At 36.8% G+C, this 24,623-nt stretch overlaps 1 protein-coding gene across 3 annotated transcripts in view; it reads left to right on the top strand.

The window, feature by feature from the left end:
- The window catches only part of grik4.L (glutamate receptor, ionotropic, kainate 4 L homeolog), a 344,981-nt gene that overhangs the window by 198,544 nt on the left and 121,814 nt on the right, over nucleotides 1-24,623 (top strand). For all 3 annotated transcript variants that reach the window (XM_041569223.1, XM_018225767.2, XM_041569222.1), the window contains exons 4-7: nucleotides 12,144-12,308; nucleotides 13,788-13,885; nucleotides 14,757-14,922; nucleotides 17,287-17,465. In XM_041569223.1, coding sequence (XP_041425157.1) covers nucleotides 12,144-12,308; nucleotides 13,788-13,885; nucleotides 14,757-14,922; nucleotides 17,287-17,465 — 608 coding nt within the window. The remainder of the gene's footprint in view (nucleotides 1-12,143; nucleotides 12,309-13,787; nucleotides 13,886-14,756; nucleotides 14,923-17,286; nucleotides 17,466-24,623) is intronic.

The raw sequence follows: 24,623 nt of genomic DNA, 5'->3' as shown, positions 1-24,623 counted from the left end.
CATAAAACACAAAGCTGAAGGCCAAGTGATTTTTAAAGGGCATGGACCTCCAAGGTGACTTCTAATATCCTCATATTTTACAACAGGAACACTTTATTCATTATAATATACAAGTTTAAGTGAGTCATGTGACAGAAATTACATCACTAAGCACTGATTATAACTGATGATGTCACTAAGAACATTATAACTGTTTATGCAGTGAATAAAGTGCCCCCTCTTGTAAAAAATAAGGATTTTATAAGTTACAGAGGAGTTCCATGACGATATTTTTTATACAGGTCATGGAACTCCATGGTGACTTCTAATAAACTCACATTTTGAAATAAGGGTTACTTTATAATACACAAGTTTCAGGGAGTCATGTGACAGAAATCACATCAATAAACTCTAATTATAACCAATGACATCACTAAGCACCGTTTATTAGGGTATAATTTACAGCATACTCATGGCTCTTGTGTATTATTAGGGATGCACCGAATCCACTATATTGGATTCGGCCGTACCCCCGAATCCTGCGCGAAAGATTCGGCCGAATACCAAACCGAATTCTAATTTGCATATGCAAATTAGGGGTGGGTAGAGGAAAACCTTTATTACTTCCTTGTTTTGTGACAAAAAGTCATGCGATTTCCCTTCCCATCCCTAATTTGCATATGCAAATTAGGATTCAGATTCGGTTCAGCCAGGCAGAAGGATTCAGCCGAATCCGAATCCTGCTGAAAAAGGCAGAATCGTGGCCGAATCCCGAACCGAATCCTGGATTCGGTTCATCCCTATGTATTATAAGGACATAATTTGCAGGATATGCATGGCTCTTGTGTATTATAAGGATAATATGTTGGTGCTCTAAAAATACATGTTAATGATTATATTAGAAGTCACTGAGGAGTTCCATGATCGTATAAAACCATGAGGCTAAAGGGTCTCTTATATAGGTCATAGAACACCGAGGGGACTTCTGAAATTTGCAATAGGAGTTACATTATTGGTTATTATTGGTACACATGTTTCAGTGAGTCAGTGAATCAGAATTGATATCACTAAGAAATTATTATAATTGATGACATCACTGAGCACCATTTAAGCCTGTCATTTACAGGATAGTCATGGCTCTTTTGTATTATAAAATATCAATAGTGTACATTTTTAGCAAAATTTGAGATCTGTGTAATGTAAGACAGACAAAGCAGTAACAGCAAAAGAAAACCTTTGAGTTGATTTATTACTAATTAAGGGTCAGTACTAGGTAATACAAAGTAAAAATATTAGTGTTATTTATCTCACTAGTATTTCTTGACTTAGTTCGTTTTTTTTTTTGTTAAATACGTTTTTTTTCAAGTATAAAGAAAAGCTTGCCAGGTTAAAGGTGACATTTTATTTGATCCTGACCGTCAATTATTAATAAATTAGCCTCATAGAATAGGTAACTACATTATAACTATTGGAGACACGGTGACTGATTTTAAATGGAAGGAAAAAAAGGGTAGAGGGTGCATTAATGCTAAATGCTATCTTTGTTTCTGTGAAATGTTGAAGCTTTGAGTACTTTTGGCATAGATTGCCTCTCAGTTGCTGGATTATCACTTGTATTATGGTCCAGCAGTCAGATGCCAGTTGAATCCGCATTACACTCTTTAACGGATTAAGGGACTGCTGCTCCATTCCATGTGGGATAGCAACAGTCCCTGGAGTCATTAAATATTAATAGTAGCAATAGAGATGGGCAGGAAAAGCTGTATAATATCCTTCTCTCTGTTAGCACAAGCACACTGCTCTGAAATAATGTTTCCTTATATAAAGCTATTGATTGAGTCTTGGCTGCCATCCTTACTCCTGAGTCTTTCACAAAGTATCTCTAGCAGCTTTACAAGGGAGTATAATTGTTTGGGATGTGCTCATTTTGTTAGTGACACACAGCTACATCACGGAAACCTTTTAAGGAAATGTAAACCTTCCCTAAACCTAACAACACACACTCTATCTTACCAAGTTAGACATCTAAAAATTAAGTACAGAATGCATCCTCAGTGCTGCTGGACTCCTAATATGCAGTAACTCTTGAAAATGTACTTACATGTTGGAATTGTAGTGCAGCACCAATTGAGTAGGCCAGGTTCAGAAGATGTTCAAGTCCCCTTTACCCAGCTACTGCCCCTCCTGTATGTTACTGGACAACAACTTAAGGTGGCCATATATGGAGAGATCCGCTCGTTTGGCTAGTCGCCAAACGAGCGGATCTCTCTCCGATATGCCCACCTTGAGGTGGGAAATATCGGGCTGATCCGATCGTGGGCCCTAGGGCCCAATGATCGGATCCTAACGATGCCTAACGGGCGGTCGGATCATGGGACCGCATCAACGATTGGATGCAGCCGCGATCCGACGGGATTTTCTGTCCCATCCGGATTGAGATCTGGCCGACTTTCGGACAGATCTCGATCGGTGAAGCCCGTCGGGGGGCCCCATACACGGGCCAATAAGCTGCCGACACGGTCTGTTGGCAGCTTTTATCGGACAGTGTATGGCCACCTTTAAGGTGGCCATACATTTAAAGATCTGCTCATTTGGTATACAGGGATGTAGGCTGTTGAGGGCAGGACTGCACCTGTCCAATTACTATCTGGACTATTTTTGGCCAGATATCTGTCAGGTAGGCACATTGGCATGCCCCATACATGGACAGATAAGCTGCCGACTATGACTAAAGTAGCCAAATTGGCTGCTAAAATCTGCCAGTGTATGGCCACCTTTATGGAACCTGTAATACATTGACTTCTGCTATAAACCTTTAAAGCAACCATGCTCTGTAAAAAAGCTGCAGACACATAGACAGTATCATTCTGATGTTTGAATGCATTGTGATATCAACAAAACAAATCCATATAATAATTTCTCTACGTTGGATAACAGCAATGTGACTAGTATAGAGCTGGCTAGTGGGGTTTCCCAATTTTTGTAAAATAACTACTATTCTAGTACTTTGAACACATTATTCTGCCATTTTACATCATTGAGTTTTAGTTATGATTAAATCAGCTGTTGAAATTACAGGTCTACATGTTTTGTTCCCATAAAAACAAATCTGAGTTATATCCTAATCTTGTAGCCATCCATGCCTGTCTGCCTTTGGCGTTTGCCTCTGCCAGCCATGATTAATAAGGAAGGCTCCATTAGTGATCATTATACATGAAATTTTGGGGATGACACATATAACAAACTGACAGCTGGATCATTAGGGGACAGTCATTTTTCATTTGCTGGAAGAGCTCTGATCAAAAGAATGTCACTTTTTTTATTACAACCGTAACATTATTAATGTAAGAGAGACTATTATTGTATAAACTGCAATACCGAGCCCTCAGAGAAACACATAGTATGATTATTTAGCAAATACATCACCTTTAAGTGTCCAGAAAAAGTTTAAGCTTTAATGCCTTTGATAAAGATTGCTTTAAATATTCAGTTTATCAGTTTCAAACCCCTGTCAGCATGGGCCATGGTTGATCACCCTAAACTGTGAGCAGAGGGGTTTTAGATAATCACACTTGCATGGCATACTCATCATTGATCATTATAGGAAGCAATTTGTTGTGGATGCAGTTGTTGTGCATATTAACTTGATTGTTGAATGTATTTGTGGCAAGCAACATTGTGCCAATATAACCCATTCTGATGAAGTGTCCCTATTGATGTAGGGGAACTTTCCAACTGTGGCCTGCATCATAAGACTTGTGCCAAAAGAATCACATGCAGACATCATTTTAATGCTGAACAACATTTGCAATTATGTCCACAAGTATGAGTGTTCAACTGCAAGTGCATATACAGTATCTGCATACAATGAGCTGAATTGTGGGGGAAATGCTGCACTTTGGATAGAAGGACTGTGCTTGAAATTATATTATGGACACTCCACTTGCGGTCATAAATGGGCCCTAAGGTTTTTCTGCTCATCAACCCATTCCACAAACCAATCAACCCTGGCCGCATGACTATTGCAAAATTATATTCTTTGATGTAATTCCATTTACCGGTTAATGTTTACAGTCTACTAATTCAGAGTTGCTCATCTGTCCTGTTTTGTGCACACCCTACTGAAACATTCAAGAGATATTTGCTTTTCTGAACAGTTTATGACACATTTGCCTTTTATTTGCATACAGATAGAATCTTAGGCACCATTACTCATGAGACATGTACAGGCTGAGCATTGCTCATCATAGCTTTCCTTGCCAAACATGCCCCAACAATAAGTCATCACTAAAAGGTCTATTCCTTTACGCATGGCAGCCAAATTATTCAGTAACAGGGCCTATTCAGTAACTGGGCCTGTTCAACATTTGTCATATGTCATTAACTCAAGAACTTAAGTAGAGTTGCTTTGGAAGTACCTCATTTGGTTATATACACTGTAATGAAATTGCAATCATATGAAGTTTGGCAAATCCCTAAAATCAAAGAATAAAAAAGAACAGGCAAAGGAGATAGAGGTTGATGCTGCTTATCTCCATCTTTTCTGTCCAGTCTAATTACATTGAACTGTTTTATAGAATGTGAATTAAACATAACCAAAGAAATAAGAGCAATACATTATAGAGCAGACAGCGATAAATTGATTTAATGAGTTACTCAGGCCACAGCGCTATCTCTCACAGAGCAGCATGACCGAGACACTGAGACTTTGCAGATTTACACATTTGGTGTTTTGCTGGGAATTTGTCCCTCTCTCTCTCTGTCTGAGGCCTTGGTGACAGCTCTGCGTGACCAGGGCGACAATGATAGTCTGTTAAAGGAATTCTGAATTGAGCACCATGGAAAGACTGTGCAGTTCTTAGAAAAAACAGGATTTAAACGCAGATAATAGAGACTTGGCCCACCCTGCCCTTCTTGTCTTTGCCTTTTAACCTCATGGATGCTGGTCAGATCTTCACAAATATTCAGCCAGTTATTAACTGTGTTTAATTATTTGCCCATCAAGGAAGTAGCATTTTTGTAACAGGGAAGTGGAAAAGTAACAATAGACATTAAGAACAATGTTTTTTTCCTTTAAGCTACCTGGTATTGACAATTTGAGTACAATGGGGTTTAATGGAACAATGTCTGTGTATAGTGTGTATTCTATGAGACGTCACAAAAGCATTTCCATATGTCACTGGAGATAATCAGTTGACAGGTGTATGTTTTATAATCTTTGATTATGAAATTAGCCCCTATCCTGGGGCCTTGTGACATTACATTGTGTTACAGTTGGTGTTTCCCAAGTCAGACAAAACAAAAGCAAGATTGTCAGGGGATTTGGGTAACAATAGCCCAGTAACAGATTGACTGCATGCAGAATGTATGTCTCTGAACTTCCTATTGCTATCTTTCCCTGCATGTGGATAAATTCAACCTTCCCTCAACAGTCAATGCTGGCAAGAAATTAAGGGAGTTATAACTTAATGGAATTCTGTTATGGGAAAACATGTGTTTTTTAAAACGCATCAGGTTAAAGTGTTGCTCCAGCTGACTTCTGCACTAAATCCATTTTTCGAAAGAGAAAACAGATTTTTTTTAATTTAATTTTAAAATCTGACATGGGGCTAGACATTGTTACTGTCCAAGTGCCCTCAGTCATGTGACTTGTGCTCGGTTACACTTCCGTGACTCTTTACTGCTGTGCTGCAAGTTGGAATGTCACCCCCCTCCCTTTCCCCACATCAGCTTCTCACAGAAAAATGGGAATGTAACTAGATAGCAGCTATTGGACACAAGATAACAGCTCCCTGGTGGATATGAGCACTTAATTGTAAAAACCCAAGTCTACCTGTGACTCCTTCAGTTACATTGGGTAGAAGAAATAATAGCCTGCCTGAAAGCAGTTCCAAAGTGCAGCACTGGCTCTTTCTGAAAGCACAGGGTCAGGCATGTTGTACTGAGATGGCTACATACCAATATTACAACTAAATATACTTCCTGGTTCAGGAATAAAATTTTGTATGACAGAGTGTAATTTAAAAATAAAACTACATCATAAAATCATGACAATGCAAATGATATATATGTACAGGTATGGGATACATTATCTGGAAACCCATTGTCAGAAATGCTCCAAATTATGTGAAGGCCATCTCCCATAGACTCCATTTTAATACAATAATGTTTGCAATGTGAATAAATGGTCGCAAACTAAATAATTTTACTTTTGCTAACACTTTTCCCCTTACACGACAGTAGGATAATGATGCCGAATTCTATAGTTTGCGATAGTGTGCAGTGTATATAATAAAACTTCTTAATGAAAAAGTTGTTACATTTGCTTAAAAAGTTTACACCAGGTGTTAAAGGTTCGCAATGCACAAGTAAGATTCACAATGCAATAAAAGTCTAATGAAGAACATTACATTGCGACATGCAATTTTTTATTTGCAAATTTGTTCTCTTTGCAAATGTTATTACATTTCCCCCTATGTCATTTTCTCTGTAAGAATAAATCAGTACCTGGTACCCTATTGGATTTAATTAATGTTTAAATGTATTTTAATCTATGGAGATACAAATTATAGAAATGCCCCTTATCTGGAAAACTCCAGGTCCCAAGCATTCTGGATAACAAGTCCTATACTTGTACAATGAACAAACTACCAGTTCTCTAGCTGCTACTTTATTGCATCTTATATCATTCCCTGACAAAGATTAAGCTGCCAGATCCACTGCAGCCCATTGGTAACAGTCTACTGCAGTATAATGCAATCCCTTCCATTGGCTCCTGCATCAGATCCCAGTAGTATGATTAATCGCCACTCTTGGGAATCTTGCTCAGCCACTGTAGTAGGATTGGGTTTTTTAACTCCCCATAAATTCCCCCATCACCTGCAACTGTGCCTCAGATTTCTCCATCACCTTACAGATGCCATTCTCTGTATCAGCCCCCAGTACCACAATTTTACAACTGCCCTTGCCTTTTACAAATTCAGTAATCATCACTACCCCCAAGTCTAGTTCAATTTCTCATAGGTACCTCTCTCTCATAGGTACTGCTCTTGTCTGCCAAACATTTTTATAATTCTTTATTCAATGTTTTTGTTCTGTCTCTTTTTGATCTTATCTGCTATTTGACAGTTAGGCTTACCGGCAGTTATTTGTTTGAATTTCAGAATAAAGTAAAGTATATTCTGTATTCAGTGCATATCTCTTTGCGTTGTGTTTTCTTATTACATAATCCATTTTACTTTTCTTTTACTATTGGTGTTGTAGGTAGCATGGTGTTAAAACTGAAGCCTGAACTAAACACAACAAATATCTTAACATCTTTGAAAATGCATTCCATTTATAGTAATTTCATTTTTAAATTGCTGGCACATTTTCAGGAATGTCAGATCAATCCACTACTGAATGATGGTTTAAACTAGACACACATACTGCAGCCTCGTGTCTCGATATGGAGCTCCTCAAGTCTTCCTTGAAATGCACAAGACATGAATAACCGATAAAATATATTATTATCAAGAGCTTTAAGAGGCCCGTTTTTCAAAGTTCGAATTTCAAGTTCATGTAAAAAAAATGTAATTCAAATATACTCAAAATTTGACTGGGAGATAAATTAAGAAAAAATTAGAATGTCTAATATTCCATCGAATGGTTCCCGAAAATTCAAATCATATTTGATTCATATTCCATTCGTACGAATCAAGATTTTCTCTGAAAAAAAAAAACTGGACTATCAGGAAGGGTATTAACATCTGCAAATGGCTCAATGGACATCTGCCATTGACTGGTACATGAACTCGGCAGGTTTTAGGGGGAGAATATTCAAATGAGAACTGATTCCATGGTCGAGGTGTGATAAATCTCACATTCAAAATTGCATTCTAACAGGGAGATTAAAATTCAATTGTGTGAATTTTTAAATTCCTCCTAAAAACCTCCATGTTACAACAGAGTATAATAATTCAACAGTATGTGTTATTTCTGCCATGACTCCGTTACATTTTGCAACATTTTCTCATGACTCATTCCATGTGCTATGTTATTTTATTTGAATCTGTATTATATTACATTGTATTTCTTTTCATTTATGACTGTAACTATGTAAAAAACTAATACATAAAGTGAAAAAACAAACAAAACATTTTAAAACCTTTATGATGTGCTGTAACATGTCAGTCAGTCCTGATCTAAGTTCTAGGGGCCATTTACTTAAAATGAAGCCAAGTAAGAAGAACACCATTCAATAAACACACTTTGCCATTAATATGGTTAAACAGACTTTAAAATGATGCTGACAAAAAATTAATTTTGCATTAAGAATGACTGAACAATTCAACAACAGAATTGAGGACTGTGTAGCCAAACATTCTGAGCTATTAAAATGAAGAGATATTGTGCACCCTGTGGGATGGAGCCAGAAGGATAATGATCACTTGAAGTGGAGTTTGCAGTCAGGACTCAAGAGTTTTAAGCAGAGGAGGGGGCACTAACTCCAGCTAAATACATGAAAGGATTAATGGAATCCTTCCTGTTAAGTAATTAACAGAAGGATTGAAGTATTTTAACACCTAATTTAAAACGTGAGTCTAAGTGAATTGTTTAATTAAGCTTATCAGTGTGAGTCCGGACCTGCCTCCCTGACATAACAATAGAGCCCTTTCTTTATCCTCTTTAAAAATGTCACACAAAAACACTGCCAAATGAGCGTGTACTGAGAAATCCTGCTAACTCAAACCAACCATAAAATTCTGCTCATGGCTTTAAATTTGCTTGTAAAAGATAAACATTTGCCATTAACGCTAACCCTGCCAAGGCCAACCTCACAATCTATTTTTTTAACCGTCTTTCACTATATATCTACTATATATCCTATTTCTCCTATCCATTTGGTAATAGCACCTGTCTGAGTTGACATATGCTTGATAAATAATGTTCTTACATTTGATTGAGGCAGGAAGAGAATAATTACCATTTTTCATGGCTCACTTTGCCATGATAAATATTCCATTACAGTATTATTCAAATGAAACCACCCAGTTTTGTTTGCATGATCCTATATTTACTCATTCTCCTCGCTGCAATATTCTGCTGTCCTCCTTTATGCACACCCACATGCTCTTGTTTAATGCAATTATATTTTGAATGTTCCTCTGCAGAAATCTAATTCAGTTACACAAATACACTCTTATTGATATCCATTAAGCCATTTCTAACATTTCAAAGCCCATGGGGCACATTTACTTAGCTCGAGTGAATGAATAGAATAAAAAAATACTTCGAATTTCCAACGTTTTTTTTGGCTACTTCGACCATCAAATTGGCTACTTAGACCTTCGACTACGACTTTGAATCGAACTAAAAATCGTTCGACCATTCAACCATTCGATAGTCAAAGTACTGTCTCTTTACAAAAAAACTTCGACCCCCTACTTCGCCAACTAAAACCTACCGAACATCAATGTTAGCTTATGGGGAAGGTCCCCATAGGCTTTCCTAGGTTTTTTTGATCGAAGGAAAATCGTTCATTTGATGAATTAAAATCCTTCGAATCGTTAGATCCGAATGATTTTTCCTACGATCGTTCGAAACAAATGAATAGCGGTAAATCCTTTGACTTCGATATTTGAAGTCGAAGGATTTTACTTCGACCCTAAGTAAATGTGCCCCTGGGTGTCAGTTTTGTTTCAATATTTCAATTAGCTCAAGGTCTGGAAAACATGGTGCTGTCCTTATTTTCTACTTGACTACATTGTACAAATCAGTGGAACTTAAGTTGCTTCCTGATGCTCAAGCTTTCTTCTTTGTGAGACAGCGTCCTCTGTTCTTTCAATGACTATAAAACGACTTCTATCAGTGTTGATTTACGTTTCTGTTCTTTCAGCTCTACCAACCTCATGTAAGAAACACATAAAACCTTCTGAGAACATCTGACATGCTGACACTGATCTTGTCACACTTAGATTTCAGAAGTTCCTGCAGAACAACCTTTAATTTGAGTACCAAGGCCAGCTATCCAATACAAGATAAAACATATGTGCAACTTTGGAAATTAACATTTGAGGATTTGTATAAGCAGCATTAATGCTTACTGACTTTCATGACATCATAAGCCTTTGATATGAAGAAGCTTGGTCTGTTCCCCTGCATTTGAATCTATAATGCTAAGGACTACTAGGGAATCAAACGAAAACCTGATGGGATTTCCTATTTTTCTGTCCCAATGATTACTGTTTACCTAGGAAAATCAATAGGACCATTGTAATTGTGCTGCGAGTGCATAATAAGCAGTAGGGAAAAAAAAGACAAGGCATGGTTGATTTATGAGAATTTAGTGATGTGTTTGGCATTTTGGAACCAAGCAGAATTAAAGTGAGACCCCTCCCCCCTTCCTTTGTGAAAATGTAGTGTTATGTTTAGCATATCTGGCCCAAGCAGAAATAGCAATCACAGATATGATCATTTAGTGGTTTGTTTGTCATTTCGTAATCAAGCCTAATATTCATTTGTGCTAATAGTTTGGGGGACAATTTTTCTGTTTTTGACACAATGGAGACATTTCATACCAGTTATGAAGATGTCCCAAAAGCATTTGTAAAATAATTGATTTAGGTAAATTATTTCCTTCACAAGATATAGCCTTTCGTGTAATAGAAATATATTCTGTGATTATCCATTTCATTAAATAATGCCGAGAATTTCAATAAGGGGAACAATATTTGCAACTGGTTTAGTATTTTTTTTTTAAATATAAAAACACTGTTTGGTTATAACAGCCTGATAACAATTTCATTGTTTAATATAAGCAAATTATATTACCTGAACCCTAGCTGTAGGAAAACCTATAGGTCCTAAGGTATAATGAAAATTGATGAAAAATATTATTTTGATCTGCCTCTAGAAGGGACCACCTATGCATTTGATGGCATAGGCTGCTAAAGACAGTTTATCATTTTTTTGTGTGTGTTGGTTTTTCCCAAATAATGGCATCAATGCAACATTCTAAGTTAACTTCTAATTTAACCTACAATTTAATTAACCACCCAGACTGTGTGAAAGCCATGTTTTTTTTTTTACCTTTTCTTCATTTTAAAAATACATTTGATAGAAAACATTACCTTTAATTGTATTACAGCTACAGTGCAGAACTAGGGTTTATGCAGATATATGTAGGTATGATGTCAGTGGGGATATGGCTAGCATACATTTCAGACTAGCACAAATACCATAAGCTATACTGTAAAAATAAAAGCAGTGCTGAAAGCAATACCACTCACTATGGATGCAGGTCATCCCTTATTGCAGATTCTTAACACAATTCAGTTACAGTTCCAAACAACAACCCTATAGATACGCATTGTTACACCCTTGGATCCATTAGTCATGCTGTGATAGAGTCTTTCCTATATGAGATTTCCTCATATCTACTCTATTATTACTATATTCCATCTTCAGACTATTTCTTGACAGTTTTTTTTTTACTAAAAGGACAAGGCTGTATCAATATTATGGTCAGATGAAGCCGGCATAATAAAAGGTACAGGTGTAGGCTCCATTACCCTGAAACCCGTTATCCTGAAATCTCTGTATTATGGGAAATCCATCTCTCATAGGCTCCATTTTAATAAAATAATTTCGATTTCTAAAAATGTCCTTTTTCGCTGTAATTATAAAACAGTACCTTGAACCTAATCTTAACTAAGTTATAATTAATCCTTATTGGAAGCAAAACACTCCTATTGGATTTACTTAATGTTTAAATATAAATAATATGTTAATAGACTTAAGGTATGGAGATCCAAATTATGAAAAGATCCTTTATTTGGAATTTGGAAAAGGTCCAGAACATTCTGGATAACATGTCCCATACCTGTACCACTAAAGCCAACTACAACATCTATTACACATTTGTACTCAAGAGATCTTATATATCTTTTTACCATCTTGTGTATGGTGGTGCAATTTACAAGCAATATCTAATCATGTTCATAAGTCATGTTATTCTTCCACTTCTACATGACCAAAAAATAAGCAGCCTGGGGCAACTCAGCTGTGTAACACATTGTAGTCAGCAGTCAAAGATTGGCTTATTGTTATACTTTGATCTAAAAGTATTGTCTGTGATATTCTATGGTAAATAACCACCCCAAAATGTATTCTTTCTTTTCCAGCTGCGATTCTGGATGACCCCATGGAATGCAGCAGAGGTGAGAGGCTGTCCATAACATTGGCCAAGAACCGTATAAACCGGGCACCGGAACGTCAAGGCAAAGCAAGACTAGAGGTGGACATTTTTGAACTTCTGAAAGACAGCGAGTATGAGACAGCAGAAACAAGTATGTATTTCAAATCTGAAGACTTACAAAATATTATCTGTTATCTTGTGCATTCAAAGCAAGATGGTTTTGAATAGTGATCATTTGACCATGCTCCTACCCAGTTTCGGACTGGGATGCCAGGTGCCAACCAGAAAACCTTAGACCATGGGCCCACTTTCCGAACTATTATTTCTCCTCTCCTAACTTAACCTCTTTATTCTTCTAGTCTTTTATATCTACTTACTATATTCTTCCAATATTATGCCTTTTTTCCCATAAAGAAATAGGGAATGGCCATGACATGGGCCAAATGGTTAGAAGCAAGAGGGCCCACTGACACCTGGGCCCACCGGGAGTTTTCCTGGTATCCCGGTGGGCCAGTCCGACAATGCTCCTACCCCATGACATAAAGTGGCTATATGCCACATATTCCACTGTTACAGTGCTCCTGTATAGATTTAGTTTGGAAACAAAGATATACAGTATGGTTTAATTTTAGGGTAGTTTTCCATATAAGTGTATGGAAATTGTATTGATATATATTTTGAATAATTGTGACACATTGGTAGTGGTAGTGTTTATCTAGAAAGGCAGTGAACCCTATGCCAGCAACATTAGATCCTTTATCTCAATGATCCCCAACCAGTGGCTCGCAAGAAACATGTTGCTCACCAACCCTTTGGATGTTGCTCCCAGTGGCCTCAAAGCAGGTGCTTATTTTTGAATTCCAGGCTTGGAGGCAAGTTTTGGTTGCATAAAAGTTACATTTGCATAACAGTTGCATATGTACTGCCAACAGAGCCTCCTGTAGGCTCCCAGTCCTCATAGGGGATATCAAATAGCCAATCCCAACCCTTATGTGGCATCCTCAGAAACATTATGCATGCATGTGTTGCTCCCCAACTCTTTTAGATTTAAATGTGGCTCACAGGTAAAAAAAGGTTGGGGACCCCTGCTATATCTTGTTCAGCAGAACTTCCTATGGTGCATCTTATGACAGATACTCCCTACAACAACTAATGCATTGACATTTTGTAGCAATAAAAATAACATCACTGTTGAGCCCTGTAATATACAAAAATACTCCAAAAATGTTGGACTAAAGTACTGGATATTTGCTTTAATGCTTATAAATGGTGTACAATGCACAGTACATCACTGCCACACCCAGTCCTTTCTTCCTAAACTTCCACTTCTGCAGTCAACCACCTTCTTGGGAGGTTAAAATTCCATATTTAAGTCAGAATCCCAAACAAGGATATCACAGAGTTTTGGAATGAACTTGGGAACTTATGACATAAGAACTTACAGTCCTAAAAGGCGTTACTATTGCGAGAGCATAGAGATATTTCTTCACAGCACAGAAAAACAATAACAGAACAGAATAACAATGAAATGTTTTTTCTTAAAGATCAAGGTAATAATGACCAAGCTCCATCTCACCTATATCAGGCAACTGCATAACCAGTAATTTGTATTTTTTCCTCTCTATTTCAGTGTGCCAGATTTTGCCTAAGGGTGTTTTGGGTGTTTTGGGCCCATCTTACAGCCCTTCATCGAGTTCCATCATAAGCAACATCTGTGGGGAGAAGGAGGTCAGACCACCCTTGTTGATTGTTACAGCTTTGTAATTATGTTTTGCTTTGTTTAATTTCTTGACCATACTACATGCCTTTTACATCAGTCTTGTGCAGCCCGAGCCCTTAAAATGTTGTTGAATAGTGATTCCGGTCATAACATTGACAGCTTAATGCTGGTATGGTGCTTGGAGTTATCCGATTATTTCTTAAAGGGTCTCAGTTTGTTCATCAATATTCTTTGTCTTGCATCTCATTTGCCAGTAGTATCATTCCTCTTGACTCGGCACATTATATAATGACTATTGATTCTCATTCAACACATTTGTCTTTTCAGTGATTTTTGCTGTATTCAGATTTCACTATTTTTTGAAATACAGCTTAAATTTGTGTTTGTGGAATTGTTCTAGTTATAAAAAGGGACACTATTTTCTGAAATATCATGTACAAACGAATACATGTGACAATGTATTTATTATATATCTCTATACAATCTAGTAGCAAATGTAGAAGGGTGTTTTTTTACCAAGGCTAAAATGTCTATTCTAGACTGACCAGGCCCCTGTATAGTAACAAAATGCCCATTGCCTGCTTGGCTTGCTACCTTGCATTCTTGCAAAATAATTATAACACAATAAAAAGCCTATGGGAATTGATAAGCAAGACTGAAGGCATTCAGGCTGAGGCAGTGATAATACGAAACCTGCAAGCTGAGTCAGTTCATAAAAGCAAAGGAAGGTAAAACAAAGGACAAATGAAATATAAAGTTAGCTAATATATTTACAGTAGTCAACTACAAGTGAAAACTTAAAATGAAATTGTTGTCCATTATTTTCCTCAAGCCCATTTGACACTTTATTCTTATTTGTTTCCAATGGTCTCCTTTTAGGTACCACATTTAAAGGTCTCTAATGAAGAATTCCTACAATTTCAGTACCAGAGATTTACTACTTTGAACCTTCATCCCAGCAACACTGACATTAGTGCGGCTGTGGCCACTCTGCTTCGGTTTTTCAACAGCACCACCGCCTGCCTCATTTGTGCTAAAGCAGAGTGTAAGTAATAACTATGTATCTCCTACTGCACCAACACCAAGTGCCAGATTTATCAAAGGTCGAGGTGAATTTTCGAATTCCAAAAATTTGAATTTCAAGCTATTTTTTGTGTACTTCGACTAGAGAATAGTCCAAATTCGATTCGAATTTGAAAAAAATTTTAATATCGAAATTTATCATGTACTGTCTCTTTAAAAATTCAACTTCAACCATTCGCCATCTAAAACCTGCTAAATTACTGTTTTAGCCTATGGGGAACCTGCTAGAACCTATTTGGAGTCAATTGGTGGACTTTGGAAAATCAAAGGGTTTTTTTTTGGGAAAAACTTTGATTCGTACAATTCGAATTCGGCTGACTACGGATCTATTCGATCGAAAGCGGGCCTATTCGGGTAAAAAAAACCTCCGACTTCATTTCGGTTGATCTTTTTGATTTCGAATTTCGAAGTTTTTCAAATTCGAAAGTCGACCCTTGATAAATATGCCCCCAACACAAAGAACCAATGAGTATTTTTTTCAGTTAAATTTGCACAGGGAATAACATTAAGCTAGTCCATTAGCATGTTAGGAAGACGATATCTAGTTAGTTATTATCAAAATTATGAACATGAAAACTTCATGACAGCTCAGTATAGCACTCTGTAACACCTCACTCTACTTTACTTAGATATTACAGCATTAAGGAATGTGAACATTGTGACAACTGCATTAAATCAGAGTGATAAAAAGCTGATGATATAGATAAGTAAGAAAAAAGACCAAGTCAAGTGAATGAAAGAATAGGTTAGAATATTAGAATTCTATGTGCGTGGAGAGAGAGAGTGAGAGACAGCAGAAACCACTCTGGCATTTGTATTTCCATGCAAGCTAATCAGACACGTAAATTCTTTGTAGTCAGGTTCCTTAGTTCAAAGTGGAGGCTCAGCCAGGTGGAGAGGATAAATTAATAAAGAGTATTCTTATAATGTCAGGAAGCTAAAATTAGACCCAAATTTATGCATGGGATTATTCACAATAGCACCATATCAGCACAATAAATAATATTTGCATTGTCACAGGCTAAATATTCTGTAATGTAATATTCCATGAACTGCTTGGGATTTCGGATCATAACACGTGATGTACATTGACTAGATATTATGACTTTATATAATAGCTTCCTTAAAATTGCATATTTTTTCGTCTTGGGGAGGAGCTAAAAGGTAAAGTAATGAAAGAGATGTTGCATATCCCAATACACAAAACAGTCATTTCAAAGCCGTGATTAATATGTAAAGCAAAATGGTTCAGTTTCAACATATTTCAGAATGTCAGAATTAGAAATTTGAATGAAGTGGTTAATGTAACGCTAACAGAAATTTGCCGACAAGGTCAGGATAATCCATACCTTAAACTCTGTCTGGTGGTGAAGTAGAGGGGTCCAATGAGCAGGCAAAATGTTAATGTGACCGAAGGTAGCAATTCTACAAGGAATTGTAGCTACTTGTCAGTCACAGAAATAGGGAGATATTTTCAGACATGGATGCACCTAAGAGAGGGGTTTAAAACATTTACGTATTGAGAGCTGAAAGCCGAGAAGATAGTAGTGTACAGCTGATATATTTAGATTATTTTTTGGCACAAATGTGTGTTTATCTGAAGCTTTCCTAACCTCCCCCTGAACACACACTGTTTGTATGTCTCATTTGTCCCGGTAAACTGCTTTAAGACAAGATTCAACCTACCTATACTGTAGTGTTAATCACAGCATTTCTGCTGAACCGTCCTACTTATAGAAAATGTTAATGCTAAAATATGCTTTCCTGTAATATTTTTACGATGGCAATGCCTCTCTAACTCTCCTCAAAGCTATACACATTTTTCATTATTTCTTAATAATGTTACAGCAGCACTCTTGTTGCCCTCCCTTGCACAGCCTCTAATTCTATTAGAGCATACATCTCAAGACTCAGACACCAGGACTAAAATCAGTATTCCAAATGTGTCTAATATGGGATTTATAATGTGACATTCAGATCTTTCGTAACGTTGATAGTGCCCCTACTTATGCAGAGAAGGATCAGGCTAGCTTGCTTTACTGGTTTGCTACACTATGTCCTTTTGACCTTTTTGGCCTTAACCACACTTGAAGGTCAGAGAAGCAGCTTTGTCTTGTTACCTACAGTATATAAGAGATGTTATGAAAATAAGCAGCAGGGGTATGCATCTGTGGTTAGGTATTTTACTTAATTTAAAACTATTCAGCATCCCTTTTCATTACATCCTGGCTTTACTGCAATTTTTAGCAGCTCTGTTTGACAACACTAAATAGATTAAAAAATGTTTCACTGATGTGGTAAATTATTTCTGTCATATTCTCCGCAGGTCTGTTGAACCTGGAGAAGTTGCTCCGTCAGTTTCTCATCTCCAAGGATTGTTTGTCAGTGAGGATGCTCGATGATACCTGGGATCCTACTCCGCTTTTGAAGGAGATCCGAGATGACAAGACCAGCACTATCATTGTCCATGCCAATGCTTCAATGTCTCATACAATTCTGATGAAGGTACACATATGCCAGTGCATTTCTTGTGCTAAAAATATGAATACATCGAGTTGTGTACATGTTTATGTAAATTGGAGCTGAACACAAAGAGGAGCAAATCTGCGCCTTAACAAACAAGCTATATGTATTAAAAGAAAGAGACCATTTCTGCTGAGGTTAAACTAAGCAGTATTTATATAAACTGACCTCGTTTAAAAATGACTGGCAGAGGCAAAATAATGCTGAAACAATGACATATTTGACAAGAGCACAGCCATATTTGGAACACTGTTCTAATAGCAATAACACATTAATCAAGTCTGAGGGTAACAAATGGCAGAAAAGCAAAACGACATGCCTTCTCTGTACCTAAAGGTCAGAATAGACTCAATCTCAGCTTATGTGGAACACTGAAATCCCCACTGTTAGTAATGAAAAAAAGAAGGGTTTTTTTTTTCTGTTTTCCCCTTCAAAATGAGTTCAGAGAGGGGAACAAGTCTTTGAGGAGCCCTTGAGCTTGGTGCTCAGTCTGACTTCCCATGTGATCTGTGGCATTGGGCAGCTTCCCGGAGGAATAGATTCCGTTATTAACCTTAGCTTGGAAAATGTATTTTTATAATTCCATAGAAGCAGCTGTAGGAAAGCAGATTTTATTTCCTCTGTAAGGTACAAATTAGGAGGTCTAGCCTTATTTCTATGAACCTGTTACTATAGAAACTATCTTAGCTGAAAATGTACTGCTGTCTTTCTGTCAGAAAAAATGTTTTTTAACTTCAGTCTATAAAGTAACCAGGGGAGTGTAAGCTCTTCAGGGCAGAAGTCAACCTATTGTGCATTGTGATAATGCATATAATGTCTAGTCTCTTCACACCTGAATGGTATGGGAGTAATGAGCTCACTCAATAAAAGAATATTTTAACAAAAGAGAGAGGTTTGTTTGACAAGCAAGATCACGATATGGAGTAGAGGCTGAGCACGGCTGAAATAAATGTTTGTTATATTTAGGCAAGTGAATAAAATGATTTGTGCTGCACAGATATTTAATTCCAATACATGTTTAAAAGTATTTTCTCATTAGAGATGAGATATGGGGTCACAGTCCTTCATCTTTTTGCTGTCAAAGGCATAATCAGTATAATGAAGTAACATTCTTTGGATGGTTTCTTCTTTTATTGGGATAGAGACATTGAATGGGGAATATGACAAGGTTTAATTGATTAATTGATTAATTATTTAGGGAATAGGGATTGAAATAATAAAATGGTACTTCATTGCTTTTATGGCTGTGCAGTATGAGACAATGGAGTCACTAAACTGGAAAAAACGCTAATTACTAACTAAACCATAGCAATAACTTACAAGCCTTTATATATGCTTATTAGTATCACCTCTTCTTTGTGATGACTTAACTAACAATTCTTGCAGCAATCAGCAGATATTTGAAAATATATAATTTTCCATGTCATAAAACTGCATACTTCTAATTCACACTTTTTTACAGTCAGCATCTAGACCTCATTTCAGACATTAATAAGCTAATAACAGTTGATGTTACCACTATTTAATTTGTGTAGAAAAAAACAACGCAAAGCTTTATCTTGAAAACATTTATTTGGACTTACCATTAGCATAGAAAATCTTAAGTCATGGGCCATTATATAAGAACAAAGTGAGCACTTTTTCCTTTGCCACAGCATGGTTTTATGCATAACTGAGCTTGCCAGACTAATTTAATTGCCTTTCATGAGAAGGTGAGCAGGAACCTTGACTCTGGGATGGCAGTGGACGTAATTTACTTAGACTTTGCTAAAGCATTTGATACAGTGCCACATAGAAGGTTACTGGTTAGGTTAAGGGATATTGGCCTGGAACATAGTATTAGTACCTGGATAGAGAACTGGCTAAAAGATAGATTACAAAGAGTGGTGGTAAATGGAACATTTTCTAATTTGTCCAGTGTTGTAAGTGAAGTACCACAGGGGTCTGTACTTGGAGGTGGGTATTGAAAGTACTGTTTCTATTTTTGCTGATGATACAAAATCATGCAGAACTATAGGTTCCATGCAGGATGCTGCCACTTTGCAGAGTGATTTGTCTAAATTGAAAACCGGGCAGCAAACTGGAAAATGAGATCCAATGCTGATAAATGCAAGGTGTATAACGTCACATTTTCTACCAGTTTCCTGGGGGTTTCCTTAATTGAGAAGGATCTGAGGATTTGTGTAGATAACAAGTTGTCTAATTCCAGGCAGTGTCATTCTGTGGCTACTAAAGCAAAAAAAGTTGTGTCTTGCATAAAAAAGGACATAAACTCAAGGGAATTTTGCCCCTTAATAGGTCCCTGGTAAGGCCTCACTTGGAGTATGCAGTGCAGTTTTGGGCTCTAACCCTTAAGAGGGATATAAATTAGCTGGAGTGCAGAGACGTTCAACTAAACTGGTTAGTGGGATGGAAGACTTAAATTATGAGGGTAGACTGTCAAGGTTGGGGTTGTTTTCTCTGGAAAAAAGAAGCTTGAGCGAAGACATGATTACACTTTACAAGTACATTAGAGGACATTATAGACAAAAAGCAAGGGACATTTTTTCCCATAAAAAGGATCACCGCACCAGAGGCCACCCCTTTAGACAAGAGGAACAAAACTTTAATTTGAAGCATCGTAAGCGGTTCTTCATAATGAGAACAGTGAGGTTGTGGAATGCACTGCCGGGTGATGTCGTGAGGGCTGATTGATCTGTTGATGTTAAGAGTAGCTTGGATGTTTTCTTTGACAAGTATAATATCAAAGGCTATTGTGATACTAAAATCTACAATTAGTATAGATATTGGAAATGTCAGTTTTTATGCCCACATTTAAGACGTTTTGCTTTTCCTAAGACCTGTGACTGCATCTTATCTATATATATATATATATATATATATAGGGGTTAGTGTGAGTGTGTGTGTATGTTTGGACTGTGTTTCCTTTCTAGATCTTTTTTTCAACCCAACTTAGCTATGTAACTGTGTAACAACTGTAAGTGTGCCTCATATGTATGTAAAGGGTTGTGTGCAAAGGCTGTGTTTCATCTAACATAAAAATAACAAATCATTCAAAGTACATTGCCAAAGTACACTACTTATTAGGCTGACCTCACTACAAAAAACTGTAGTCCTTATGTGCTTTCATATGGTATGCACATCTCTTAGTAATAAGGAAATTGTTTTAAAACCAAATTATCTCAATGTTACCTTGCTCAGCCATATCCTTTCCAGACATCAAAGATCACATTTTAAGATATCAAGACTAGGACTAAATAAGTAATATGCCCTTACAGTATGAGGCACAACGGACAAACTGGGCAGAGAAGCACATAGTCATAACTTAGCTAATTGTACTTATGAAAACCACCCTAAAAGGTTAGTTTAATTCAGTGAACATGAAATATTGTGTTAAAACCAAGTTAGCTCAATGTCACCTTGCAAATGCAACATCCTTTGATCTCTGTCTCATCTGCATCAAAGATTACATTTTAAGATGTCCAAGCTGAGACTAAATAAATCATGTGTTCTAAACCACAATAACCAAATTGGCCTCAGCCTCCCATAGCTGTAGCCTAACTCATTGTTCTCATAGAAACATGACTAAAAGATTTGTTTAATTTAGTGAATATTAAATATTCTTGCTTCACTGCCAACATCATAACTAGTTGAAAATGATTAATAACCTTAAAATAGTATATAGGAATGCTACAAATAATCCATTTAGTCTTATTAAAATTTCTGGAAGGCATGGATTTTCTCAATTGTGCTTTATCAATTTCAAGGATTTTCAAGCACAAGGAACAAAGACTATTCTCATTTTTACATTGTCATTTTTACATTTCCATTTAAATGGAAAGAATTGTCCAAATCCTCTTATGCCCACTGCAAACATATCAGATTTTTCCCTTTTTGAGTTAAACTTTTGTTAAATAATTCACACACACATTTATTTCTCATGATTCCAGTTGCACTTGACCTCTTTGGATCTGTGAGTGATCTATTTATTATATCTGCAAGTTACATGGCTTTGCAGTGCTTTAGAAATTGACTTCTATCTAAAAAACACTTGTAAGCAGTGAAATGTGTCTGCCTTTCCATTTATGTCTGTTTTTTTGTCCTGAATTTTACATCATGTTGATCTTTTGTAGGCCCTTTGGTGCAGGGTCCCCAATAACACGGCTAGGCTGAACAATTTTTCAGGAAGGGTGTCCAATTAAATATCTACTGTATGACTTCCATACTATGGAGTCTAGAGTTGTGCTGATATATTGTGAACTCTATGTGGCAAACCTTCCCATTAATAATGGGATATTCTCACAGCAATATGGGAAGGTTTGCCACATAGAGTTCACAATATATTTTCTCAGAACTTCAAACTTGTCACAGGGGGTCACCATCTTGGAAAGTGTCTGTGACTCACATGCTCAGTAGACTCTGAGCAGCTGTTGAGAAGTCGTCACAAATTATCAAGCAGAAAATGAGTTTGGCCTGTAATATAAGATGATGCTACAGAGCCGATTATTAAATTCTGATGCTAGTTGCACTGGTTTCTATGCTGCCATGTAGTAATTATTCATATTAATTACCAATCAGTCTTATATTGTGATATATGTGTACTGTATATTTCGAGTTGGTCCCTAAGCTCAGTAACGGACAGCAGCATGGAGCATGTGCAGTCAAACAGCAGGAAAGAAGATGATGAGCTACTGGGGCATCTTCAGTGACACAGATCTTTACTGCTAAAGGGCTGTGGTTGCCTTGGGCTGGCACAGAAGCCCAAAACATAATGTGCAACGTTTCTAGCTACTTCTTTAGTTTAACTTTCCTTGTCCTTAAAGTCTATGGGCTACTTTTTTGTAGTAAAATATATTGGAGTCTATGAGCAACTTTTTTTATTGTGGTGACTTTTATCACAGCAACTTTTTTTGTAGTAAAATATATTAGTCTATGGGTGACTTTTTTTCTCACTCCAACTGCATTAAAGGGGTGATTCACCTTTACGTTAACTTTTAGTATGTTACAGAATGGCTAATTCTAAGCAACTTTTCAATTTGACTTGAACATTTTTTTTATCATTATTAAAATATTTGCCTTTTTCTTCTGACTCTTTCCACCTTTCAAATGGAAGGTCACTGACCCCCTTCTCAAAATCAAATGCTTTGTAAGGCTACACATTTATTGTTATTGTTACTTTTTATTACTCATCATTGTGTTCAGACCCTCTCCTATTCATATTCCAGCCTCTTATTCAAATCAATACATTGCTGCTATGTTAATCTGGACGCTAGCAATCAGACTGCTGAAGTTTTGTTGCAGTTTTAAGAAAAACTGAGCCAATGGTGAAATGCCAAATTTCGCTGCAAATCTATGAATGGCCAAAAAAATCTCTCTGTTATAGTTTATACAGGAGCAGTGACCAGCTCCATGTTGTAGCTCCCACCCTTCCCAGCTATAGTCAGGTGATCCCACTGGTGTCTAATAAAAGGGCAGCCAAGTATGGAGGTTTACTTTGAAAGCAGCAAGTTAAGTTGCAGGTAAAACCAAGTCCCTTTGTAAAATGTATAATGAAGCAACAGAATTCTTAATGAATCAGATAAAATTGAGCATAGGACTGGCCAGATATGGGATGACTTTGACGTAGTTGGCCAGCATAAATATATTGCAATATATGGACAAACAATCCCTGTTTTGTTTAAAGGGTAAGGCATTTTTCAGTAGCAGTATGCACAAAATGTCGCTGTCTTAAATATATTGATAATGGGTTGAGTGCAGAGGACTCTTGTATTTGACAAAAAAATCTCTCATCACTATCCAATATCATGCTCCCATATATCTGTATTTGTTTCATGGTATTGCTGATACAGGGTAGCAAGTAGTTCACAAGCACACCCCACCTCTAATAAAATTATTCTTCCTGGTGCACAGGCCCCTAGACTGTCCTCTGTTTGCATTGTCTTTGAATGCCGGTACCTGTTTTTTCTACATCCCTGATACAGGGGTTGGAGCATTCAGAAACAAAGCAGCTGCTAGATGGCAAAACAGCTTAAAACATGTTTTTTAATTTATAAATGGGGGCCTCTGTACCTGAAAAATGTTTTATATGATTTCTTTTATTCATATTTGCTTTCACATATACTGTACCAAGGTTTTTATGTGACTTACACTTTTTCTGACTTTGCTCAATATTTTAACAGGTAAATCAATAATTAATTATTTCATGTATAATTTTGACGTCGGCTTCTAATGTGCATTCGATATTATATTGTATTAAATACAGTTTGATGAATTTATCAGACTTAAATAATTAGCAATGTGCTTGACGAAAATACTATTTAAAAGCTAAAATTATAAACTAGCAAACATTTAGTTAATTTAAAGCTTAAGAATGCTTAGCAAGACATTCTTCTACCATTAACATTTTTAGGAAGAATATGAGAAACAGTAGGATGAACTGTAATCTTATGAACAGAATAAATACATTACATAATGTGTTAGTGAAGACAGAGTTAAGTGGATGACACTCCAAATTTAAAGGGATAATGTCATGGGAATTGTTTTTCTTCAAAACACATCAGTTAACAGTGCCTCTCCAGCAAACTTCTGCACTGATTCTCAAAAGAGCAAACAGATTTTTTTATATTTAATTTTGAAACCTGACATGGGGCTAGATATATTGTCAGTTTCCCAGCTGCCCTAAGTCATGTGTGCTCTGATGAAGTTCAGTCACTACTGCTGTACATTTGGAGTGACATCACCTCCTCCCTTCCCCCCACCCCCCAGCAGCCCATCAACAGAACAATGGGAAGATAACCAGATAGCAGCTCCCTAACACAAGATAACAGTTCCCTGGTACATATAAGAACAGCACTCAATAGTAAAATCCAGGTGCCACTGAATCACATTCAGTTACATTGAGTAGAAGAAACAACAGCCTGCCAGAAAGCAGTTCCATTCTAAAGTGCTGGTTCTTTCTGAAAGCACATGACCAGGCAAAATGACCTGAGATAGCTGCCTACACACCAATATTACAACTAAAATACACTTGCTGGTTCAGGAATTAAATTTTATATTGCACAGTGAATTATTTGCAGTGTAAACAGTGTAATTTGGAAATAAAAAATACAAAATAAAAATCACGACAAACCCCTTTAATGA

This window comes from Xenopus laevis, chromosome 7L (assembly GCF_017654675.1).
Source record: "Xenopus laevis strain J_2021 chromosome 7L, Xenopus_laevis_v10.1, whole genome shotgun sequence".
Taxonomy (NCBI): Eukaryota; Metazoa; Chordata; class Amphibia; order Anura; family Pipidae; genus Xenopus; species Xenopus laevis.
This window is presented reverse-complemented; position numbering and strand designations above follow the sequence as displayed.